General features: G+C 41.1%; 2 protein-coding genes across 5 annotated transcripts in view; both read left to right on the forward strand.

Annotated features, from left to right (window-relative positions):
- Positions 1 to 5,683, forward strand: part of LOC137437946 (uncharacterized) — a 101,923-nt gene extending 96,240 nt beyond the window's left edge. For both annotated transcript variants that reach the window (XM_078766303.1, XM_078766302.1), the window contains exon 11: positions 3,108 to 5,683. In XM_078766303.1, the coding sequence (XP_078622429.1) occupies positions 3,108 to 4,874 (1,767 nt within the window). In that variant the 3' untranslated portion in view covers positions 4,875 to 5,683. The remainder of the gene's footprint in view (positions 1 to 3,107) is intronic.
- Positions 5,684 to 7,727: 2,044 nt separating this feature from the next.
- The window catches only part of LOC137437943 (uncharacterized), an 81,479-nt gene continuing 64,827 nt past the window's right edge, over positions 7,728 to 24,379 (forward strand). For all 3 annotated transcript variants that reach the window (XR_013620983.1, XR_010986622.2, XM_078766306.1), the window contains exons 1-6: positions 7,728 to 7,827; positions 9,141 to 9,209; positions 9,467 to 9,546; positions 11,195 to 11,307; positions 17,364 to 17,506; positions 17,610 to 17,862. The gene's annotated coding sequence lies outside the window, so the exon portion shown is untranslated. The remainder of the gene's footprint in view (positions 7,828 to 9,140; positions 9,210 to 9,466; positions 9,547 to 11,194; positions 11,308 to 17,363; positions 17,507 to 17,609; positions 17,863 to 24,379) is intronic.

Below are 24,379 nucleotides of genomic sequence, written 5' to 3' on the forward strand. Positions count from 1 at the left end.
CAAGAAGTTCTGTCACTCAAGCTTTTGGGTCTCACTATCTGCCATGATCTTTCCTGGAAAAACCACATTTCAAATCTGGCCTCCAAAGCCAGTCGCCGACTGGGCATCCTCCGTCGTGCGAAGTCCTTCCTTGGCACACCTGAGCTCCTCACCACATACAAGGCTTTCATCCGCAGCTCAATGGAATACTGCTCTCCCCTCTGGGCTGGTGCTCCTGCCTCACACCTAGCTCGCCTTCGCGCTGTTGAAACCAAAGCATTCAGAATCATTGGAATCTCCCGCGATGAAGCTAACTCCAAGGGCCTCTCACTCACTCACCGCAGGCAGGTTGGTGGTCTTTCCGTCTTCTACCGACTCCTCTCTGGCCTTGCCCCCCCAGCTCTCTCTGGGCTCTGTCCCGCAAATATTCCTACAGGTCGCACAAGATCTGCCTGCAACCCTCTTTTGGTTAAACTGCCAAAATCAAGACTCTCTGCTCACCTTCACTCCTTCATTCCTCTTTTCTCCCGCCTCTGGAACAAACTCCCTCACTCTCTTCAATCCCACTCCACCCTCCAAGTCTTTAAAACAGCTGTTCACCACCATCTCTTATCTTCCCCCATCCAAAACCTTGATCTTTTCTACCCCCGCTAATTTCACCCCAATTCCCCTTTTTGAAATACCAACTTCTGTCCTGGAAGTCCTTGGTGTCCTTGTGCTTTATACTACTCCCTCCCCCTCCCCTCCCCCCCTTCCCATGCCTCCTCCCCCCGGGCCCTCTCCCTTCCACACATCTCCCTGCTCTCGGATGTTGTGTTTGTGTGCTTCCCCATTTCTCCCCATCTTGTCTTCCGCTCCCTCTTTTTGTGTATTTTGTTTGTCTGGTCGATTTGTTTGTGAAGTAAATGTTAGCTCTTTCACGAGCCTCGATTCAGTATACAAAAAAAAACAAAAAACAAACCAAACCAGACAAAATTACTGTGGAAATATCTAAAGTAGGGATCTCTTATGTGTTGATTGCAACTCCCCGGGGTCTTTCTAAAACCGCAACAATATATATAGCATGATATCTCAAAAATGGTTCAGACGAAACTTGGTAGTCATGTTAGGTGTGTGAGACAAAGACGAATTTGTTCGATTTTGGTAAACATCTGAATCTGGATGCGAGAATCATTTAATTTTTGACAAGTTAATCTTCACCATTCAGACGTGGGACCAAAAACGATATATAGCATTATATTTCGAAAAGATGTCGATGGATTTTGACAAAACTCGGTGGATGAGTTGGTTAGATGACAAGAACAAGCCAATTAGATTTTGATTCAGGTCAGCAGATCCGGCCTATGAGTGGGATACAAAACGTAAACTGTTCAGCCTGGTGGAGGGATGCGCTCTACCTCGTGTCATTCTAGTTATCATTGCCTTTTTCGCCTCAGATCAGTTTTTTTTGTCACTGAATATTTATAGCTCACCCTTGCCTTCCCGAAGGTTGCATATGCAAGCTGTACGCTTTGTCGTTCTCGCAGCATTGTTCAACATTTTTCAGAAAACTTTGAAAACCCCTTCACTCCATTGAAATTATGAATAGATTAGTTGATTGGAAAGAAGACCGTAAGTCGAACAGCAGCGTAGCTGGGCTTGTTTTATACTTTAGTTGAAGAGGATAGTATGACCTGTGTGGAGATACCAGTTAGCAAATATTGTAAGTATTAAATTATTTTTAAGTACTCCAAGTCTCTAAGCTGTCTGTCACCATGGAAGTGAAGATATTGCATTGAGACAATGGTTTATTCTATATGCTTCGAGTCAACAATGAACCAACCATACACCACTTCAATCCAGTAACTTTGTTGTCACGACAAAGGGATTGCAGTGTTCGGATTATATTTACTATAGTATTATTATTAATATTATTATTATTATCATTATTAATAATAATCTGAAGATGATGTTACTGTATTAATAAACATGCTAATTCCTTACTCCCATGATAATTAGCACACCGCTTCTCATCACGTCATCAACAAACCATACACCGCTTCAATCCAGTAACATTGCAATCACGACAAAGAGATTGCAGTGTTATGATTATATTTACGATATTATCATTATTATTCACGTTATTATTATTACGAAAACTATACTACTACTATATTACGATACCTGGGCTAATTTGTCTGAAGTGGCCTGAAGGTGAGACATGAAGGCATGAAGCCTAATGCCTATATGTACTGTAACGTTGGAAGATCCGCAATATCTATGCTTTCAATATTTGATGGTCATTTTAACAATCGGTTTGTTTGTGTTTCACACTGAACGAAAAATGTGAAGGTAGAGAGAGCATGTCGATTGTGATATATGACAGGTTCCACGATATGTTTGGCCTGAACAGCATAGAAATCAAAATGGCGAAGTGTGGAGTCTGCCGATGTACACCGTAATGACATCACAGATGTAATCACCTCACATCACCCCTGTCATGTGACCAGATCTTCAGCTCTGATTTCTGTACATTTGTGAGGGACATGCATGCATACATACGGACAGACAAACACTGTTCGAGACAGCTTTGCCCGACGGGCTACGCCGTGAAAATGGTTCAAAATATTAGGCATGTCAACTCTCAAAATAATGACCTGAATATTAGACATAACAGGCATGCCTGACCTTTTTGTGATGCATGACATTTATGTAGTTCGTACTTTTACTATTTCAGCATTTATCTTAGGCTAATGGCAGCTCTTGTATACAAGTCATCTGTAGGAAAAAAAAGCCATACATTCACATGCATAAATTGTACAAACATTTGTTTCCAATGAACAAATACACATGGTAAGTGGGAATTTGAGCAAGTGTTATCAGCATCATGAGTTTTGGGTACATATGTGAACACCAAACAGACCAACTCTTGTTCTTAAAATCTCGAATTAGTCAGTAAACATTTTTCTTTTCATGTAAGAAAATTATTCTGGGATTTATTTGCATTCATGCAACCTTGTATTGCATGCAATCATTGTTTTTATTTTGAAATTGTAATGTGATGAATTACAATCCTGGGTTTGCACTGTGGAATAATATGTCGCATTGAGGTTGCTTTAATGTGCTTATGTTTCTTTGCACATCTGCAGAAGTTCGCGACCAAAGATCCAAACTATGTATACCAGTTGTACAAGCATCGTAAAGCTGCAGCTCAAGTAATCACAGAGGACACTAGACAACGATGTCTAGTTGAAAAGAAACGCAAGGATTATGAAGATAGCCAGGAAAGGAAAACAAAGCTGATGAAGATTATGGAAAAGGAGAAACGACAGTTTGTCGAACTGGATGAGATTAAGATTGATGGCGGAACTGATGCTTCAAGTAAAACTCAAATCAAGCTAACTCTTCGGGGTACAGACAAGGCCAAAGAAAAAGTTGCAGAAGGCGAATCTTCAAAATGTGCTGCAACAAAAGCTGAAGAAGTCAATGGAACACAAGGGGCGAAGAATGAAGCGTTCAACAGCAAAGCATCCAAACAAATTTCAATTAACCTTTCAGGGAAGACATTGATTCCACCACCGGTGACAAATGTGCCGACAGTAATGGCAAACCAACCCAGAATTCGACCCAAGCTACCCTTGCTTCCAATATCCCAACGAAAGCCCAGTTCTTTAGTCCCACAAGCGATGCAGTGCCCGGTGCCTTTGAACATGTTTTTGTCTATTGGTGGAAAACATTCTGCAAAACCCCTCCCAGTTGTGACAGACGACAGATTGATGCAACAGCAACAAGAGCAACAGCAACTACAAGTAATGATGCAGAAACAACAAAATAATAAAGAGTTGAAAGAGGAATGTAAACATTCTGCGATAACACAAGTGGTAAAAGAAGACAATAAAGAAGGGCCATTGAAGATTCCTGACATTAACCTGCAGACTTCAACTGAAAACGCTGAAACAGCGGCAGCTGACAATGTGGATAAGAGGGGACTTGAAGCAGAGATGGGGGGCTTTCACGAAATGGCAGCAGTGGAGAAGGGAAAAGAAGAGGTTCAGTCTCCACTTGAAGAGGAAACTTTTGAGGAGGGAAGTGCTGAAAACATTTCATCAATTGAAATAGAAAGAGAGCAGCCTGTTGCAATGGAAATCGACATGACTTCAGACAAAGTGAAAAAGGAGGAAGAAGAGGAGAATCCAGAGAAAAGTTGTGTAACTGACAAAGCCAATACGCAGGAGGAGTGTGCTCCAGGAATCACTGAGGTTTTAGAATCTGTATTGGCCATCCCGGTACCGCGACCTTCAATTTCGGATGAGCAACCTGTTGCAATGGAAATCGACATTACTTCAGACAAAATGAAAAAGCAGGAAGAAAAGGAGAATCCAGAAAAAAGTTGTGTTGGTGACCAAGCCAATTTGCAGGAGGAACATGCTTCAGGAACCACTGAGGTTTTAGAATCTGTGTTGGCCAGACCTGTACCGCTACCTTTGAATTCGGCCGAGCAGCCTGTTGCAATGAAAATCGACTTGACTTCAGACAAAGTGGAAAAGGAGGAAGAAGAGGAGAATCCAGAGAAAAGTTGTGTAACTGACAAAGCCAATACGCAGGAGGAGTGTGCTCCAGGAACCACTGAGGTTTTAGAATCTGTGATGGTTATCCCTGTACCGCCACGTCCGATTTTGGTTGCACAGACGATGATGACGCGTCGCCAAACACTTCTGGCTTCAGCGAATGCGCAAGAGCTTCATGATATTTTCTACAGTGGTACGAATGTTGAAAGAAAGGCTTCTGCTCCAAGTGCAGCAACTCCTTGTGTTGTCAGTAAGATGCCTTCTCTGTCAAGTGATGATATTGGCACTGAGGAGCAGGCTAAAAGTGAAGATCCAGACACCAGTCCATCTTCCAAAGAAGAATCGTAATAAAATTGACGATTGTGATGATGTGAATTGTTTCGAAGTTTTATTTGTTGTCACTGTGCTGCTCTTTTTCATACGCTGCCCCTCTTATATTATTGTTTTTACTATCTGGTTGCATCAAGCAATGTTCGCACTGTTTTATGATGCAATTCCATTTCCACAAAAGGTTAATGATTCAAATTGTGGTTGTACTTTATTTGAACGCAGAAACTTGCGACTTTACCAGGCTAACGAGTAACATTTTCATTCTTTACTTAAATGGTGATGTAATTTTTGTGTATCATTTTTGTTATTGGGAAAAAGAAGTCGACTGTAATTGTGATTTGCTTCTAAAATATTGGCTTTGAAAATTTGGTGTTTTAGTTTCTTATTTTGGTTGTTTTGTTGCCATCCGTTTAAATACCCCGATGTAAAATTCCACTGGAAGAAGATACAGTTTTTCGAAGTTTGTGAAGCCTTGGCTCCATTATTGATGAAGCAATTTATGATTTGGACGGAGAATAGTGCACATGTATTCATCAATCTAATATCTTCGATCTCGTTTCGGCCATCGAGTTTATGGGATTGACATCCATGGTAATGGACGTAAAAGCTCGACACTTTGACCCGGAATCATCTTAATAATGCTCTTGTTTCATGTTATTTTTTTTCAATAAATGACCTTACAAACGTCTTGCTATATGTTGTCATTTTCCTTTAAACATTGGTATTTTAGAATCGCCTGTTGAAAAGTATCGATTTTCCCCAAAAATGCCTTCTTTGATGGATGTACAATTCCGACTGGTGTAATAAAGTGCTTCTTTGCTTCCGAATCTGAATGTCAGGATTTTCCTTTTAATATATTTTCGAGTAAATCCTGCTTCGCAAAATTGAATGATTTTGTGGCTAAACATTTTTGACCTTAAATGGGCCTGTCGTCATGTGATGCAACCCTCTTGTCAATGTTTGATGTCATACATATTGCCATTCCACCTCGAGAATATCCATACATGTGAGGTCAAAGTGTCTTTGTTGAGAAATATAGGTGGATCAGAGATTTGCCCTCCTTCCCCTGCCCTATGCCTCACCAACCCCCGTTTTTTTTTTTTCATTCTCCTTTTCTAATGATAATTTAACATATTTTGTATTTGGGGGGGTGGGGGGGGGAGGTATGGGGCAGCAGCAGATGCAATGTTGAGTTTCTGCAGTAAAAAGTATGTGTATCATGGTGTAAACAAAACTTTTTGATCACGGTCACCTGTATAACCTCTTCCAGATTGATGAACCCCAGTTGACGAAACAGCCATTCTGAGGTTTTCTCTGTTAATGTGACTTTAATTATAATGTGTTGCCTCATCGTGGTCTGGTTGGAACAGCTGTGGTAAATTGAGATTACACACCCTTCACCGAGAAGGCTTTATGAAACAGCCTTCCTTTTTATTTATTACCCTCGCCAGAGGGTATTGCATTTGAGTCCGTTGTTTGTTTGTTTGTTTGTCCACACAATAAATATTATTTTCTCTGCAACCATTGGTCCGATTGATCGGAAATTTTCACCATAGGTGCAACTCCACCTGTATAAAATTTTTAATGATAATTATGACGTCATAGGTCACGTGGTTCGGCCGCCATCTTGGAAAAATCGAAAAACTTTGTAAAAACTATATCTCGGAAAGTGCTGAATAGAAAAAATTGAGACATGGCTCATTGTAAAGAACTCTCCATGGGGAATAAAATATGTTAATGATGATGTCATAGGTGCCTCCATTATGATGTCATAATTCGACAAGTACAAAACTTCATCCGATCAAGATGAAATTTCTTGAGCGACATGATGGCATAAACTGGTGGAGAAAAAAAAAAAGAATGACGTCATCGGTCACGTGGTTCGACCGCCATCTTGGAAAAACCGAAAAGCTTTGCACCTCTATATCTCCGAAAGTGCTGAATAGAAAAAAATTGAGATATGGCTCATTGTAAAGAACTCTCCATGGGGAATAAAATATGTTAATGATGATGTCATAGGTGCCTCCATTATGACGTCATAATTCGACAAGTACAAAACTTCATCCGATCAAGATGAAATTTCTTGAGCATAATCGAGGAATAAATTAGTTTCGAAAAAAAATAATGACGCCATTGGTCACGTGGTTCGGCCGCCATATTTGTTGTAACACAAAAGCCTTAAAAAACCACTAAAAATACTTCCTGGCGAGGGTTTGCAATCTTTGATTGCTGTTTTTCTTGTTTATTGCTTTTGAAATCGAAGATTTTTCAAGTATATTGGTCGGTTGCGTTTGTTATTCTGTCTGTTTGTTTTTCACTCGCATACAGGTCACAATTCTAAACCGATCATGAAACTTCACCAATTGTTGAGGTCGTCACAATTGAGAAGCTAATTGATTTTGAGGTCAAAGGTCAACTCAAGGTCAAACTTCCAAAATCATCAAATTTCATCTGATAAACAATCAATTTTTATCTGATTGACTTGAAAATTGAACAGCATTTGTACATTGGGTCACTAAATAGGGAAACCAACTATTTTTGAGGTCAAAAGGCCAAAGGTCATCTCGAGCTCAAACTTCCAAAAATCAATTTTCATCTGAAAAATCATCACTTTTCATCCTATTGACCCGAGCTTTGATCAAGATCGTCAATTTTAATCTTGCTGAAATGGACAATTTGATGGATCAATGGCAACCTTTTTGGGGGTGGGGGGGGGGGGTTCCAGAATAGTGCTCCGCATGACGCCTTCCTGTTTTTGTTGTTGATTGTTTCCGTTCTTCCCTGAGCCTAAGCAACTGTATTAAAAACATTTCTCTTTATATCTTAAGCTGGAAAATTTACAAGTCTGAAAATCCCAATCTCTTGCCTTGCTCAGTCTGTTAGGTCTCGCATATAAACCACCTGAAATTGCATGCAGAAAATGGCAGGATTTGGACTACCGCCCCCATTCTCCTTTCTTTTGTTCTTCCAGGTACACACGATTTTTATTTATATATATATATATATATATATATATATATATATATATATATATATATATATAAAACCCCTTTTTTCATACTCCTGTTTTGCTCGTTTAACTGTGATGTTATGGCTGGAGAATGATACTGTGCATCTGTGTTGTTGTACACCATCAAAGTAAATAATATATTTACATTTTTTATTTATTCTTGTTGGCTCTTAAAGATTTTGGGGATATGTCGTTACCCGGGAAGCTCCAAGACTACCAAGCTGTTAAGACTTTCTTTTCTTTTTAAGAAGAAATATACTATGTATTTTACTGTATATTTGATATCCCATGTATTTGTCCATTTTTAAGAAGCTCTAAAACTTTAAGTTAGGCAGCGTGATGGTTAGAGCGTATGTTCTGAGTCTGGGAGGTCGGCGGTTCAAACCCCAGCCGAGTTATACCCACGACTTTAAAAATGGTTCCTGTTGCTTCTACAATGAATGCTCAACATTTTAAAAGGATAGATAGAGCACCGACAAACTACTATAGGTTGGCAATATTAGTGGAGGTTTGATGGGTATAAAGCCCTCCTGAATTGAAGTTTCTTGGAAGGGAACTCAGATTATTATTAAAACAAGGAATACAAAAAACATTTTTGAAACTGTAAAAGGATACCTAAAAGTATGTATGAAAAAAACAAAACAGGTATAACACAAGAAATTATCATGTGAAGCAATATTTACTGCATCTTTCTGTGAACAATTTTGAGTCAGTGGCTGTACACAAAATACGTGACTTTTTTAGCAGTATTTTAACTCCCTACTCCCTCCCTTTGGAGGCTTTGTCTCGGTGATGCTTTGTCTTACTGCCACCCAAAAAACATGTGACTGAATGAGAGCAATTCCACCTTTCTAAACTTCGATTTGCTTCCATTCTGCAAGTTTTTTTTTTTATCGGTGGCATTCGATAGCTCAGTCAATGAGTTAGCGTCGTCTTCGGCTTCCCTCAAATTTTACAAACCTCTCGTTTAACTTCCTGCTTTCTCCTTTTGGGAAATGCCCTCTCAAACCTTGAATTAACGATTTTAACAGCACCTCTGCCATTTTTGGATGAATTCAACCAAAAGCAAGGTTGTTCTGAAATTACATGTCCTGTCATGGTGAAGGAAATCCAAGATGGTTGCACCCATGAAGATTGTTTCACCAGACTCTGACTCTCCCACCCCCTTGACACTCTGCGACGTTCCGCACCCCCCCCCCCCCACCTCAAAAACGTCATGTATTTTGTTGTATGGTCCCTTAGGCTGTCTGAACAGGCTGTTTTGGGTCTGCCAGGTTTGGAGTTTAGCGATACTGTCCAAGAGCTTCTTGGCTGTTGCTGGATGTGAAATCTGCAGACTACTGGTATGTACCCTTATCGGTTTGCATTTATGTATTGGTGGATGTTTTTGGGGATTGTGTTGTATTAAACATATGGAGTGCCCGTTCTATCCCTACCTAGGAAATCCTACCGACTTCCTGATACCTTCTTTTTTTTTTGTGGGACTTTTTTTTTTAATTTCGGAAGCTTTTAATTGAGCTTTTCTTTTCACTTTGTTTTAATTTAATTGATTGAGTAATTCCTTATATTTTCTTTAACTAGTAACACCCGTTCCCTCCAGGAAGGAGAAAAAGTGTCGATACCCACTACCTACGGCAGGGGTCGGTGGTTTAAACCACCTGTACTGCTGTCTGTGTACAGGCGAGTATTGCAAGTCTCATGCAAGGGGAGAAGTGGGGGCATTGTTTTGTTCCAATGACCTGACCCTGGGATTGGTGGGGCACATATACAATATTTGCTGGAGATTGGCCCAGCCGTTTTCCATCCTATAGTGGTCAAACATACAGAGAATTGCTGCATTTTAGTATGATTTGAGAACTTTTATTTTGAGGCTGACTTTTATTTCCTCCATTGTTTTGACGGATTTGTTTGCTTGGCACGAGTGGTTGGCCTGTTGTGTTTTCTCTGAGGCCTATTAAAATACTGTTGCGAGCTGGGGTCTTCTTGTGATCCCAGGTGTCCAATTGACTTTTCTGATGGTGCAATGAGGTGTGCCATAACATACATTTCTGAACATAGCCCATAGAATTGTGGACGTTAATTTACTTTCTGTGGATTCAAACTCGTGCCATAGATGTACTCAGGAGGAAGCAGAGCCAGCATGTTTCAAAATAACGAACAAAACGAACTGTAACGTTTATTCATCCAAAGTCATAATGTGAAAGTTAATTTTTACACACCTCGTACCGATTGTAGGTTACACAGATAGGCACAGATGATAAATCCTTCACTTTGGTTGACTTGTTCAGCATTCACATCTGAATCTGTGAATCAAGATCAATCTTGGGAACCCAAGTTTAAATTGATATACTATATGTATTTGTCCATTGTCCACTAATATAATGGATTTGAAATGTACTGTTCTCTACTCCTGTCTTTGTGGTGCATGATTTGTGCACAAGCTCTACCATGAGCCTTAGGTTGATGTATAAAGAAGGGACATCAGGAAGAGAACTGAGCATGACCAAATCTCTGCGCATAGCAACATGAACATTATACAAATGGATACACAACAGAATCATGTTGGCAACTGCTCTCCGTTATCTTTCTCGTTGAAATAACTATGGACAGTTTGTCGTTGGCTAATAACTTGTATTTTTTGTTTAAAAATGTCATGGAATCTTTAATGTTTGTTCACCAGTTAATGCTGGTGGACAGACACCCAGCTTAACATCCAGTCAAGTGACGGTGCGATGCCTGCAAAGCACAAATCCGACAGTTTATAGTCGGGTCTAGAATCGAACACGGACTCGACAACTCAAAAGTGATTGTACTATCTCTGCACTATCTTGACAAGGCAATTGGTTTGTGATGGACCAGGAAAAGAGTGTTTGGGGCACAGTGCAGAGAATGATTAAGTCTTCATTTATACTGAAATGAGAGAAAGGAAACTGTTGCCAAAATGCTTATTTTTGTTGGTTACAAGAAACAAGATTTTTTTAAGAAGGTCACAAGATTTTTTGGGTTTTCCCATATGGAAGCACAATTTAAGGTAAAGTGCTGGAGTGAAATAAAACAAATGCTTAAGTTTGTGGCTTTGATACCACAGCTACAATTTGCTTTTGTCCAGTGTACTAGCTCAAAGGTCCACAGAATCAGAAATTAAAATATATTTTTTCGATGTGATTATATTGATTTGTAAGTAATAAACAAAGAACTGAACATGGTTTTTAATTCTAATAATGTTTTAAGGTGTTGAAGTTAAAAAAGAAAAAAAGTTAAAAGGTGTTGAAGTTAAACTACGATGTGATCTCTCCTCCCCCCCCCCCCCCCCCCCCCCTCCCCACAGAAAGTTCGGTGACCGGTTTGGCCGGTTGACACTTTCTTCACATCTCAGATGAAAGACTTTGCTGTGCTGATATTCTGCAACTTCAAAGCAGGGATGGAATCTCAAATACACAAGTAACACCAAACATCTCTAGGGGGGTCCCCGTGATAAGTCTGCTCGCTATAAGTTGTTTCGCATACAAGTCCATGAGCTTTTCGGGTAACATGGCCGAAGTAGGAGTGACTGTTGTTGTCGTGGGTGATCGTAGGAGCTATTTGTGAGGTCCTGGACACCGTGGGGGTGCACAGCACGAGTGTCGGGTTTCGCAGCACGAGTGCATGTGCTGGCACAAAGGCTGGAGCCTGGGTCTGTGGGGGAAACCATGTGACTTAGTGGGAATAATAATTTAAAGGATGAAGGACTGATGCAGGCAGCTTGACAGAGCCAATTAGAAGTTTCCAAGGTGTAAGACCGCTAAATTATTGTCCCCCGTCGCACCGCGGAGTGAAAGGGGGACTATGGTTTTCCCCTCCGTCCGTGCGTGCGTACGTGCACTGCAATATCTTTATAAAAGTAAGCGAAGGACCGAATTCTAATTTGGTGTGTGGGTGCAGCTTGGCATATGGAAGAACTCTATTGAAAATTAGGTCGCCACGTCAAAATCCAAGATGGCTGTCACCATATCTAAACTTTGTGAGCGCGATATCTTGAAAAGTAAATGTCTGAACCTTGTGAGCGGAATATCTTGAAAAATAAATGAACTACTAACTTCTACTCCGGTGTGTGGGTGTATCGAGGGATAAGGAAGAACGCTATTGAAAATTGGGTCGCCACGTCAAAGTCCAAGATGGCCACCACCATATATATGTCTGAACCTTGTGAGCGAAATATCCTGAAAAATAAATGAACTACTAACTTCTAATCTGGTGTGTGGGTGTATCTACGCATAAGGAAGAACGCTTTTGAAAAATGGGTTGCCACGTCAAAATCCAAGATGGCCACCTAGCGTCTTCCACTTTGTCAACTCACATTACTTCACCGACGGGGGACCTAGGCATAACGCTTGTCATAACTAGTGAGATACCCGTGCTGTGCACGGGTGGGAGGCCAGAAGCAAACAGGCAATGCAGTTACGGCGAATGCTAAAGTATGAAACCAATAAATTCCACATTCCTGTAGCACCTTCAGTAGCACATCAGACATGGACAGCAAGTTCGTGAAGAACTTCCATGAAAAACGTACCCGTTCGCAAACAAACGGGTACTTTCACGTATAGAAACATCGATCATGGGTCCGTGGTGAATCTGCATCTGGCGATCCGCGAAGATCACGTTCAGAAAGTAGAAACCATCACGGCATGTCGTCATTCACAAGAACTCGATATCTCTTTTTTCATTCCAAACAACATAACTCCAATCACAAATTAATCACAAAAGAAATAGGTGTTACGTTGAGGTGTTTGAGCCGATAGGTGTCATGGCCTCGGCAAGATCGATGGAAACAGCGATCTGTTGGCTTATACACCGCCCAAATAGCTATGTGGAATTCTCTCATGTAGAGATTAAACCCACGTCGTTTGAACTTTGGCCGAGGTCATTATTTACTTTTAATGATGTTTATATACGAATCAAAAAGAAGATAATTGGTTTTGGGTCGTCCTTTCCGCATATCTCGTGGGATTGTGAGTTGGAGGAGTGAGGGGTTGAGAGGAGTGAGGGGTTGAGAGGAGTGAGGTGGAGGAGAGGGGAGTGAGGCAGAGGAGAGGGGAGTGAGGCGGAGGAGAGGGGAGTGAGGCGGAGGAGAGGGGAGTGAGGCGGAGGAGAGGGAAGTGAGGCGGGGGAGAGGGGAGTGAGGGGTGGGGAAAGGAGAGGAGTGAGTGATGTTGGGGAGAGAGAGGAGAGTGAGGTTTTTACCCATTTGGTAAAACTCTTGGTGCATCATCCAACTCGAGATGTCCAGATGTCACACATACATCTACACATGTGGGTTTGTCACGGGTGCCCCACTAGTCCAATAAATAAAATTAATCGGATGTCTGTCTGTTCGCAGTCTTTGCAAAGACCACTGGTCCAACAACCACCAAATTTCGTCCACAGACCAAGTCCGACCCGGGGTTTGTCCTAAGGGTATTTTCATACACCACCTCGGCCCTTAAAATAACCCAAAGACCCGTAACGCCCTTTTTACATGCTTGGGAGATTAGATTACATGCTTGAGAGAAGACTTTTTACATGCTTGGGAGATTAGACCCCAAATACTCCCAAAGGATCCATAACATAACATCACCCTTGAAGACCCTGAACACCCTTAAAACCCCGAATACCCTGAAGACCTTTTAGACCCCAATATACCTGGAAGATGCTTAAGACCATAAAGACCCTTTAAGACCCCTTCCTAAACCAGCATTGCCTTTACTCGCTTCTTAAATAAACCCAAACCAGCATCACCTCAACTCGCCATTTTAAATAATCCCTTCTGCCCCCTGCCCCATCCCCCCCCCCCTCCCCCATTCTCAGTATCAACACCTGTAACATTAATGTGAATTATAAGAAATCATAACAAAAGTTGCAAATAAGTGAATATGTGAAATTAGTTTTCATCAGCTTACTCCCTTGCTTGAGGAGTGTATGTATGAGTGGATCTTCCCATTTTGGTGGAAAGTTGCTTCCTTGGCACCATTCTGAACCCAAACTATGTGAGAAGAAGGGCACACTACAAAGAAATAGAAAAGCTCAAGATCTCCTCCAATAGTGTGAGGTACACTGCAATACCTGAAAGAAACCGGCTCGGTTGGTACACGACAAGATAAGGACAGATAGCCCCAGAAGAACCTCCCCAAGACAAGAAAAGCACTTTAAGTTTCTCGGCTTACTTGATGGCTTATTTGATCAAGTCAACAGCTGACAAATAATATGAGAGCAGGCCTGAACATTGACATCCCTTCCAGCACTGTGCACAGAAGGCTGATTGCAGCAGGTGCTTGGGAGATTAGATGGCAGAGATGCTAATGGCAGAGATGCAGCAAAGAAACCAATGGTAAGACTACAGAAAAGGTGAAAAGACTGAAATTTTCAACACCAACATTGGGAATTTTAACAATGGAATGCGGTACTCTGTTCTGATGGATCTAAGTTTGAAATTTGTGGATGAAAGCGAAGTCAGCTTGTACACCGAAGACCTGGAGAACCTCACAACATGCAATGTTTGCATCCCACTGTTGTACACGAGGGGGGCTCTGTGACTGTCTGGGGTTCTAACTCAGCCTTTGCTGTTGCAAAACTTGTTCAAATCAATGGGACGCAAACAAAAGAGAAGTACAAGCAGATCCTGCAGCACCATGCAGTTTCCAGTGGAAATATTTTAATCAGAAGGCAGATTTATTTTCCAACATGATAATAATCCAAAGCACACTCCGAATACAAGGTTCATACGGGTCATGGAAATCCTGGAAAGTCATGGAATTTCACTGACATTCATGGAAAATCCTGGAAATTGAGAGTGAATGTATTCTGTTGTTTTCATAACAAGTTACGTTTCAGAGAGTTGTGTGTGTAAGTCTTTCGTTCCATACTCGGAACACAATTTCCCATCGACGCATTGCAAAACTGCAGCTCAGAATATCTCGAGCAACATTCTCACAGTAAAACGACCTGTCTCTCTTCTGGTTTTGATATCTGGCCTGCTTTGTTCTTTACAGGCCTTCTGCATCCAGCCCACTCCATTGTCATGTTTACAGTTACCTAATCTGTTATTCAACTGAAGCAGGATAGTGGGCGACTTTAAATACTTGATAATTTGCATAATCTTGCTGATGTTTTTGAGGTAGGGGATGAGTAAAACATACTTGTGTGGGGTCCTGGTTGTATTTTGCTATATTTCACTTTCCTGTTGTATTTTGCATTCCGTTATCCATTGGTTCCATGTGATTTACACCAAGTTCGTAAACCATCGTAATTAAAGTGTGTTTCGATGTCTGTTTCTCTTCAGTTCTCGTTACACTGCAAATTATTTTCTCCCAATGTAAACAGACTCTGGGGATATACGTGGTTAACATCTGTATTGTCATGTGTCTTGTGGCTGCTCGGCAAAAAAACCCCCAAAAAACATGCGACTACTTCAAAATGTCGCTCAGCGTGAAAATTTAATTGCGCATACATTTCCACTTCTGCACAATGTAATTTGAACAAGGTGGATAATGGTGAAGGAGTAATGAGGGATGGCAGTGGTGAAGGGGTAGCAAGGGCAAGCCGCCGGAGGCATTACATTATTGGGTTGTCTGTCTGACCGTCCGTGCGTGTGTCCGTCCGTGCGTGTGTCTGTGATAAGTTTTCGTTGGAGTGATAACTTGAGAATGGCTGAAGGGATTTAAATGAAACTTGCATCAAGTATGTGCTTTGGTGTAAAGAAGAATTGAATAGATTTTGGTGTCAAAGATCATAGGGCATGGCATAGAACAACAACAACATGCATTTTAAGGCCATTTTCCCTGCTAGAGTGGGGGTTAGCCTTGCGGTCCCCATGACAATCTTCTCCATTTTGCCCTATTTTCTGCATCTGCATGGCATGTTGGGTGAAAATTAGATACTTGACAACAGCAGAAGGGATTCAAATCAAACTTGGTACAAGTATGTATAATGATGTAATAATGTAGGTGGGGGCATATCGGTTGATGTCACGACGTTTAAGAGTGTAATTATAGTTTTTTCCGACTCCTCAATACATGTGAGAATATCCCTTTATATTTAGTGTCCTGTATTTTCAGTTTTTATTGATAACATTTCCCTTTGCACCATCATGCTCCCAGAAGTAATGCAACGAGCAGCAAGGTTGTGGCATATGAATGAATGGACCAGTCAAGTGATTTCATTACCAATTCCAAATTACCAAATGAGGAATTTATTGTCATACATATGCGATACACATACAATGAGAAGTGTTGCACAGTATTCGCCATCGTCATGCTTTCCCTCTGTTTTCCCTTCATTATAAAGCAAGCATGAACCCATATTTGTCTATACACTACATGGTGGGTTTTACAGCCCTGAAGGAGGGGCCCAAGCACGTAGAGGTCCCAGCCTTGTGGCCTTCAGCCCTCGAACGAAGTTTATGCTTCTACATTGCCAAGGATGTTGTTTTTTTGGAGCAACTGTTTTCATCATGATCATGATCTCCTGTTTTCCTGCAGCTTGGTTTGTGTGAAAGGGAGCAAAGATCACCTGTGCTTATCTGATGCTTTCTGAATGAATGCTGCACATATGGGTTTGTGTGACTTAACCAAAGAAGCTCTTGGCTTGTTTTTAAATGTGTTCAGGTATATATTGCATTTGTGATTGGAGTTTTGTTCCCCAGGACACTGCTTCAAATTGTATAGGGGTTCTAAAAACATTATTAGCAGAAAAATGATAGTTATTATCATGTGTATTTTAATGTGATTCTGCTTCGTCCGTATAACAATATCGACATTCTGACTTTTTGGAAGAATTCGAGAAATATCCTCTGTCAATTGTTTTAATGTATTGTTGTGCAAGGATAACAATGTTTCTATTTGTTTAAATTGTAATGTGGAGTTACAAAACAAAAAGCAGCTTGCTTTAAGTTACTTCCAAGCATTTGAATGGTCACTGTTAACTGCCGTCTACGCAGACCTTTTTTCATTTATTTTTTTGATGTTGAGTCCTCGTGTATGTGGTCAGAGATTTACACTACTCACAATAAGTTAGGGATATTGTGGGAGTGAGTTTTTTTTTTTAATGGGGGTTAGGGTTACGGTATTGAAATCAAGAATGCTGTGTTTTCACACTCATTAATAACCATAGAATTAGGACCAACAACTTTTTTCAACATAATTAATACACTAAATCAACCACACCGAAGAACCTGCCAATATCCCGAACTTATTGTGAGTAGTTTACTACATCATGGACCAGCAGGATGCGCGACAGGGCTCTCTCAAATGGATATGGGTTATTGGCCGAAAGGTCATCGTCTATCATGAAAGTGAATGGGTGCTTTCGTGCATGGCTGTGTACCGTTATCTGTTATTCCCCGTGATGTAAAACGATTGTCGTAGTAATTACATTGCCATTGGTTTCTGGTTAATGAATGTCGATTCGTTAAAGATGACTGCTGTGTTTACACATTTTCAGTGGTTGTTGTTTTCCCGCTCTTTTAACTCGTTCAACTGTGTCAGTCCCGCTCTCCCAAACCACCTCTGGAGCTAGATACAGAGCTTCGTATCACAGTGGGAAATTACTATTTTCATAAAGAATCAAAATCCCGTCGCCAGCCATCTGTCCATGCTCGTCTTGGTCCACCAGTTGATGAATTGTACAGGTAAGCAATGCTACCTCCCCATCATCTCTCTTGAACAAATAAGAGGTATTTTTTATGCTTCTTTCTTATTCATGTGTCAGACTGCTTTATATCTGCTGTACAGGGTGTTTCAAAATCCTGAATCATCGGAAATGTGTGAAAAAACTTTTTTGAGACTATTCCTTTGAGGTGAATGGGATGTCTTGGACCGATGGAATGTCCTCCATGTCCAGAAGCAAGGCCACTGTTTTATTTGGGGACACTTGGCATCAGTGGTTAATACCAGGATACCACGCACTATTGAAGATCTGGAGTCCTCGTGCATGTGGAAGATCAGTGTTTCACAGCCGAATTTACCAGACGACACACCCTTCCTGGTATGTGGTCGCCGCGACCTCCTGTTATCCCTTACAATGGTTAAGAAAAAAAAAAAAGGGCAGTTATAGGAATTTTTTATAATACACTTTTCTGGGAAAATAATAGATTTATTGAAGTGTCGGGGGGGGGGGGGGGTGGGGGGGTGGTTAAACCCAGGTTGGGACAATTGGTGCCAACCCTGACTACAGGATTAACTAGAACGGCACTCAGTAGAGAGCATACCTCCGTCTGGTTGGCCATATCACTCAATGGTGAAGAATCACTTTTAAAATTCTACTAGTCGGATCCGGATCTTCACCAAAATTGAATCGATTCTTCCTTGTCACATACACAACCTGTCCAACAAGTTTCGTCCAAATCCATCCATAACTTTTTGAGATATCCTGCTATGTATAGTTCTTGACCCGATCTCCCAATGGCAAAGAATCACCTAAAAAGTAAATAATTCTCATATCCGAATCCATATTCAGATCTTCACCAAAATCGAATCGTCCTTGTCAGTCACCCAACCGGTCCACCAAGTTTCGTCCAGATCTGTCCACAACTTTTTGAGAAAAAGTTCTCTCAACTTTTTGAGAAAAGGTTCTCGCAACTTTTTGAGATATCCTGCGATGTATCGTTTTTGCCCCTATTTCCCAATGGCGGAGAATCACTTAATAAATTATAGTAGTCAGATCCGGAACTTCACCAAAATCTAATAATTTTGTCGGCGTCACATACGCTACATCTCTGCCAAATTTCGTCCGAATCCGTCCACAACTTTTTGAGATATTTTGTTCACATACGGACAGACAGACAAGTTGAAAACATAACGTCCATCCACCTTTGGTGGCGGAGGTAACTAGAACAGCACTCGGTAGAGCGCATACCTCCGCAAGGCTGAACAGTTTGTTTTGCATCCCAATGATAGGCCGGATCTGGATTCTGACCTGAACCGAAATCTAATCGGCTTGTTCTTGTCACCTAACCAACTCGTCCACCATGTTTAGTCATAACTTGTCCATAACTTTTTGAGATATCCTGCTATATATATCGTTTTTGGCCCTATCTCCCAATGGTGAAGAAACACTTAGAAAACTCTATGAGCTGGATCCGAAGCCGGATCTTCACTAAAATCTAATGATTTTGTCACTGTCGCATACTTTTCCATCCATCTAATGATTGTCCGAATCCATCCACAACTATTTGAGATATATTGTTCACAGACAGACAGACAGACAGGGGTGAATACATAACCTCCATCCACCTTTGATGGTGGAGGTAACACGAAGGCTGTAACCTGCTCCATTTACAGTGCATTCAGAAAGTATTCAGACTCCTTCACTTTTTTCACATTTTGTCATGTTGCAGCCTTATGCTGAAATCGTTTAAATTCATTTTTTCCCTCATCAATCTACACTCAATATTCCATAATGACAAAGAGAAAACAGGATTTTAGAAAGTTTTACAAATTTATCTATCGATCTATAATTCCACTAATCTCTGTCTGTGTGTGTGTGTGTATGCGACCGCTGTTTCTCGACAACCACGGGTCCGATATACTTTAAACTTGCCAGGTATATTGCTGGGGACCCGAGGATGTGCCTTTTCAAGGTTTCATATTAATCGGATAAGTACTTACCGAGCTATGTCCAAAAAACGATTCAACCAATCAGAGAGCAGCGAGCTATCGCGTGTGCCGAACGTGGCGAACACACTCTGCCTCGGACGGCACATTTGAGAGCGTATTCATTTATTTCACGTTGGCAAACTATGTTGCCGCTATGTTGGCGTTAAACTATGTTTTAAAACTAATTAAAACTAATTTGCGATTCTTTCGCTTTCCTGCGCGTTGGTGCACGCTATGGCGATTTCTTTACCAAACTCCGGAAGCCGTTCGCTTTGGACCAAACCATTTCATGTAAATAGAGGGGGGGGGGGATTGTCACCGTACTCGCAAGCCGTTCGCTTTGGACCAAACCATTTCATGTAAATAGAGGGGGGGGATATAATTTTAGATATATATATAGTACGGGCATGCCCTAGTTAAAAAGAAAAAACTGAAATATCACATTTACATAAGTATTCATACCCTTTGCGATGACACTGGAAATTGAGCTCAGGTGCCTCCCATTTCTCTTGATCATCTTTGAGATGTTTCGACACCTTGATTGGAGTCCACCTGTGGTAAATTCAATTGATTGGACATGATTTGGAAAGGCACACACCTGTCTCTATAAGGTCTCACAGCTGACAATGCATATCAGAGCAAAAACCAAGCCATGGGGTCGAAGGAACTGCCTGCAGAGCTCATAGACAGGATTGTGTCGAGGCACAGATCTGGGGAAGCCTACCAATAAATTTCTGCTGCATTGAAGGTTCCCAAGAGCACAATGGCCTCCATAATTCTTAAATGGAAGAAGTTTGGAACAACCATTACTCTTCCTCGAGCTGGCCGCCCGGCCAAACTGAGCAATTGGGGGAGAAGGGCCTTGGTAATAGAGGTGACCAGGAACCCGATGGTCACTCTGGCTGAGCTCCAGAGATCCTGTGTGGAGATGGGAGAGACGTCCAGAAGAACAACCATCACTGCAACACCCCACCGATCTGGGTTTTATGGCGGAGTGGCCAGATAGAAGCCAAGCAGTTGTTCGGGATATTTTCCAACAGTAGTATGTAATAGGTGAACCAAAAATTCAATGTCCATAAACTTGTCAGAAGAGAGTCACAAATTTTAATTCCCGAGGAGGACAACACTTTCTGTCTTCAAAGAAATACACAGCAAGAAAACAATGACCCTTATCAAACCAAGGAGAGCATGGTACAATTCACAAAAACACACAAGGAAGATTTACAACAAATCCTAGATCAAAGTCCTAAGTGAAAATCCTGGTACAGTAGGGATGCACAAAGAAATATCATACCAAACACCAGCATGTACAGTATACAGTTAACATACAGTATGAACATACAGAATCGACCAGCCAAGTGAAGTATCCTGGCTATTTGGTCATCCGTTCTGATTTTTATACATTTTCAAGTGGGAGGAGCAAGTGGAGGGGGGAGGAGCGAAGAGAAGGCAGGAGAGCAGTAGGATTGGTTGGGCAAATTTTGGGTGGGAGGGCACAAGGGATACAATGTGATTGGTCAAGTGAAATCTTGGGATGGGAATGCCCCCGCTGGGAGCAGATCTGCATTTACAAATCCTTTAATGAGAAGAATGTGCTGCTTCAGACTCTTCGGCACCAAGACACTATCAATCATAACGATGCGTAAACGATGCAGCGACGTTTTATAATGCCATTGCAGGGACAGTTATGATTTAATATTTAGAAAATATACAATAAGAAAGTCCTTATTTAATCAAAAGGTTACTCAGTAGCTATGACAATCACATCCTTTTCCAATCTGCAAATCATCTTTTCCCTCATAAGTCAAAATCATACTGCAATCCCACAAAAGATCTTTACTGAGAAGCAGAGAGCCAGAGAGAGCTAGCCTCCATGGATTTGCTATCGGATTTTTTATATTTCCGACTAACCCTTATCGAATACTATTAAGCTATTTTGATTCAGTGTTTAATTATCGTTCTTGTTGAGAGATTTTCCTGAGAACGCTGGCAATTTCATAAAACTATTTATTAAATAAACTCCAAGTGAGAAAGAAAAAAGCGTGCGCTGAGCCCATTTTAACAACGGTCAGCGAAGAGCGATTCTTTCACCCCCATTGTTTGACTCTGCAAAATAATCACCAAGTACTTTGCGTTCACTTATCAAGACAATGTTTAGTTTAGACTTCGTGCTGAGTTGATTATTCACAGTCACAATGAAAGCTTGCTCACCGAGCGCATTGGTAAGCAAGCCTCGATAATCCAGCAATTACCTGGTTAGACATTGTGGCATCAGTTGTATTATTTAATTATTTACCAAGAAAACAATATCTTTTCTCCAATTTGCTTATATAATTCAATAAGACATACTCGATCCAACATTACATTATTTCCAAAAACCCTATTTGTAATAATGTTACCCTCAGTCATTCATGACAATATGTGGTCAACCATTGCCTTCACTTAGAATTTTTACTTTTCTCGAGCAACGATTTTCGTTAGTGCCGGAGATAACTTGCCAACAGTAGGAAATCCCAAATTTTGCATGGAAACCACAAAAAAACTTGCAGACTAGGAAAGCAGGTTTGTGGCTCATAGAAATTACTTGCTTTATAAATTTACACTTCCACAATCTCTCCTCTGGTCCTGTATCCAGGACCACAACATAGAAGTGTCAATTTAATCATCTCAGTCACAGGTTGACCCTGTTTTGAGGAACAATCATTCAGAATTTTAACCCTGCTTTCACAAATAATTCCTGTTCCTTTTTTTTCCCTTCGGTCCTCAGGTTAAATTTTCCCAAATTCACCTGAGGATCCCTGTCCAATGGTTCTCCACGGATATACCTTCTTGTTGCCCGGGCAGATTTTTTGAACAGGTGAATAAAGGTCTCCAACGTAGGCCATTTGCTTAGCCCATCGTCTGGCAGTATCCCTTATTTGCGATAGCAGTGCGTCCAATTGTTCTTTCGGCTTCCATGTCAGGAATCATCTAAATAGTGAGGGGAAGTATGAGAGTGTAACATCAAATGGAATCAATACAGATCAATCATGCACATCTCTCGGAAAGTCTCATTGCGACTTGGAGGTTTGGGAGATGTAGTTGCAAAGAATTTAGCAGTGAAGCATTTAGTAACTCGTGCCGGTATGCATTTGATAAGGCACAATACAATCAGAATCACAAAAAGAACGGTGCAAATGAATTTCAGTATAGAAGCACCCCAGCCCCTCCATAGGTACTGACTAGCCAAGATGTGATTCCCCATGTGTCTTTAAAGTAATTATGCAATTTTGCCCCTTCCTTCTTGATATTTTTTGTCAAATCAGTAATACGTTCAGAGTTGTCTGGAATATAGGTACAGTATTCTGAGCCAATGATGGCACAAGTTCCGCCTTTTTCAGAAAGCAACATGTCTAAAGCCATTCTATTTTGCATAACAACGGTTCTCATTGCTACCATTTCAGCATTTACTTCCATTTCAACTTCAGCAGTTTCATTGGCCAGCCGTTCTATGCTAGATGCCAATCTTATCAACTCCTGTCCTAATCTAATTGTCCCATACTGGGGAATAAGTAGCGACCCAGCCCAGTCTCCAATTGAGACGGCTCTACGTCCTCTTACATTTATGGCGTCCACGGGAGAAATCTCTACCAGACGCATGTGCGGAATAACGTAACCGGGAAAGCAAGAGCCTGTCCACCTGGGGGAAAGCCAAGGGTAGGCTCTAAAGCTGCATACAAAATAAGTGCTGTTACTAGGCACTTCAGGACGATTAACACGTGGTCCATTCTTACCCTCCTTTAGTTTATCAACATCTATGTAAGTCTTACAAGTCGATGTTCCCGCATAGAAATCACTCTTCATTTTCCTTTGTAGACAGAACAATCCTATCGGGGGGTCCTTAATGACAAAGTGAGGTGGGTCCGTACGATAATCATAACTAGGCCTGTAACTACCAGAAAAATCAGTTGGTGTGATGTTCTTTGGCAAAGTAAGATTATACTCCTTATTCCATCCCCAACCCATATAATCACTTTCATTAAATGGGATTACCTTAAGGGTTATGCCGCTTTGAGCTGATTGTGGTATGTGTGTGCACACCCAACATTTACTCTTATTTATGCTCTGTGCTTTCATTAGTGACAAGGCAAGATAGGTATTAATACCATAAAGACCGTTCGGTTGTAGGTGATGATCATGCGGTCCGATTCTCCGCTTTTCCCTAACCCTCACTTGTTCAACAGTTCCATTAAAATTTCCTTGAGGTAGATGTAGCTGTGAGGTCCTATTTCGACCTTTGTATGTTTTTTTTTAATGTCAAGGAAAACATATGTGTGTCATCACTACGTAGACTATGGATTTTTATGTTAAGAAAATAGGCCTTTTATGTTTTGAAAAGCGGGAATTTTTTTTTTTTATGTGAAAAAAATCCCGAAATATTTTTTTCCAAAGTTTTATTCATTTTTTATTATTACCAAGTTTTTCAGAAATCAGTCAAAAAAAGAACAAAAAATGGAAAGCTTTTTCCTGCACAACATTAAGCACTCTGGCTAGTAAACAGGTAAAAAATGACGTTCAGGTACCTTTATTGCAACCGCATTGTTTGATAAGTAGAGGACTAGAAGAAATTGACAAGACCCTTTTAGGAACGGTTAAAGTAGGTGTTTGAAATCATTATCTTGGTAATGTTCTCCTTGGTGAGGCGGTGTCGGCGGTCGGTGAGGACGTTTCTGTAGACGGAGAAGGACCTTTCCACGTCGACGCTGACGATGGGGCAGTACCTCAAGAGGGGGATGTCAGCAAGCTTGACTCCAGCCGGCACACCAACCTCAGATCCGTGCTGATCTCCATCCAGGATCAAAGCCACTGTCCTCAGCACACCAATGTCGGGATTGCGCTGCAGCACCGCCTTGAACTTGGTGAGCAGG

Source organism: Myxine glutinosa, chromosome 12, assembly GCF_964187855.1.
Source record: "Myxine glutinosa chromosome 12, kmMyxGlut1.1, whole genome shotgun sequence".
In the NCBI taxonomy this organism is placed as follows: Eukaryota; Metazoa; Chordata; class Myxini; order Myxiniformes; family Myxinidae; genus Myxine; species Myxine glutinosa.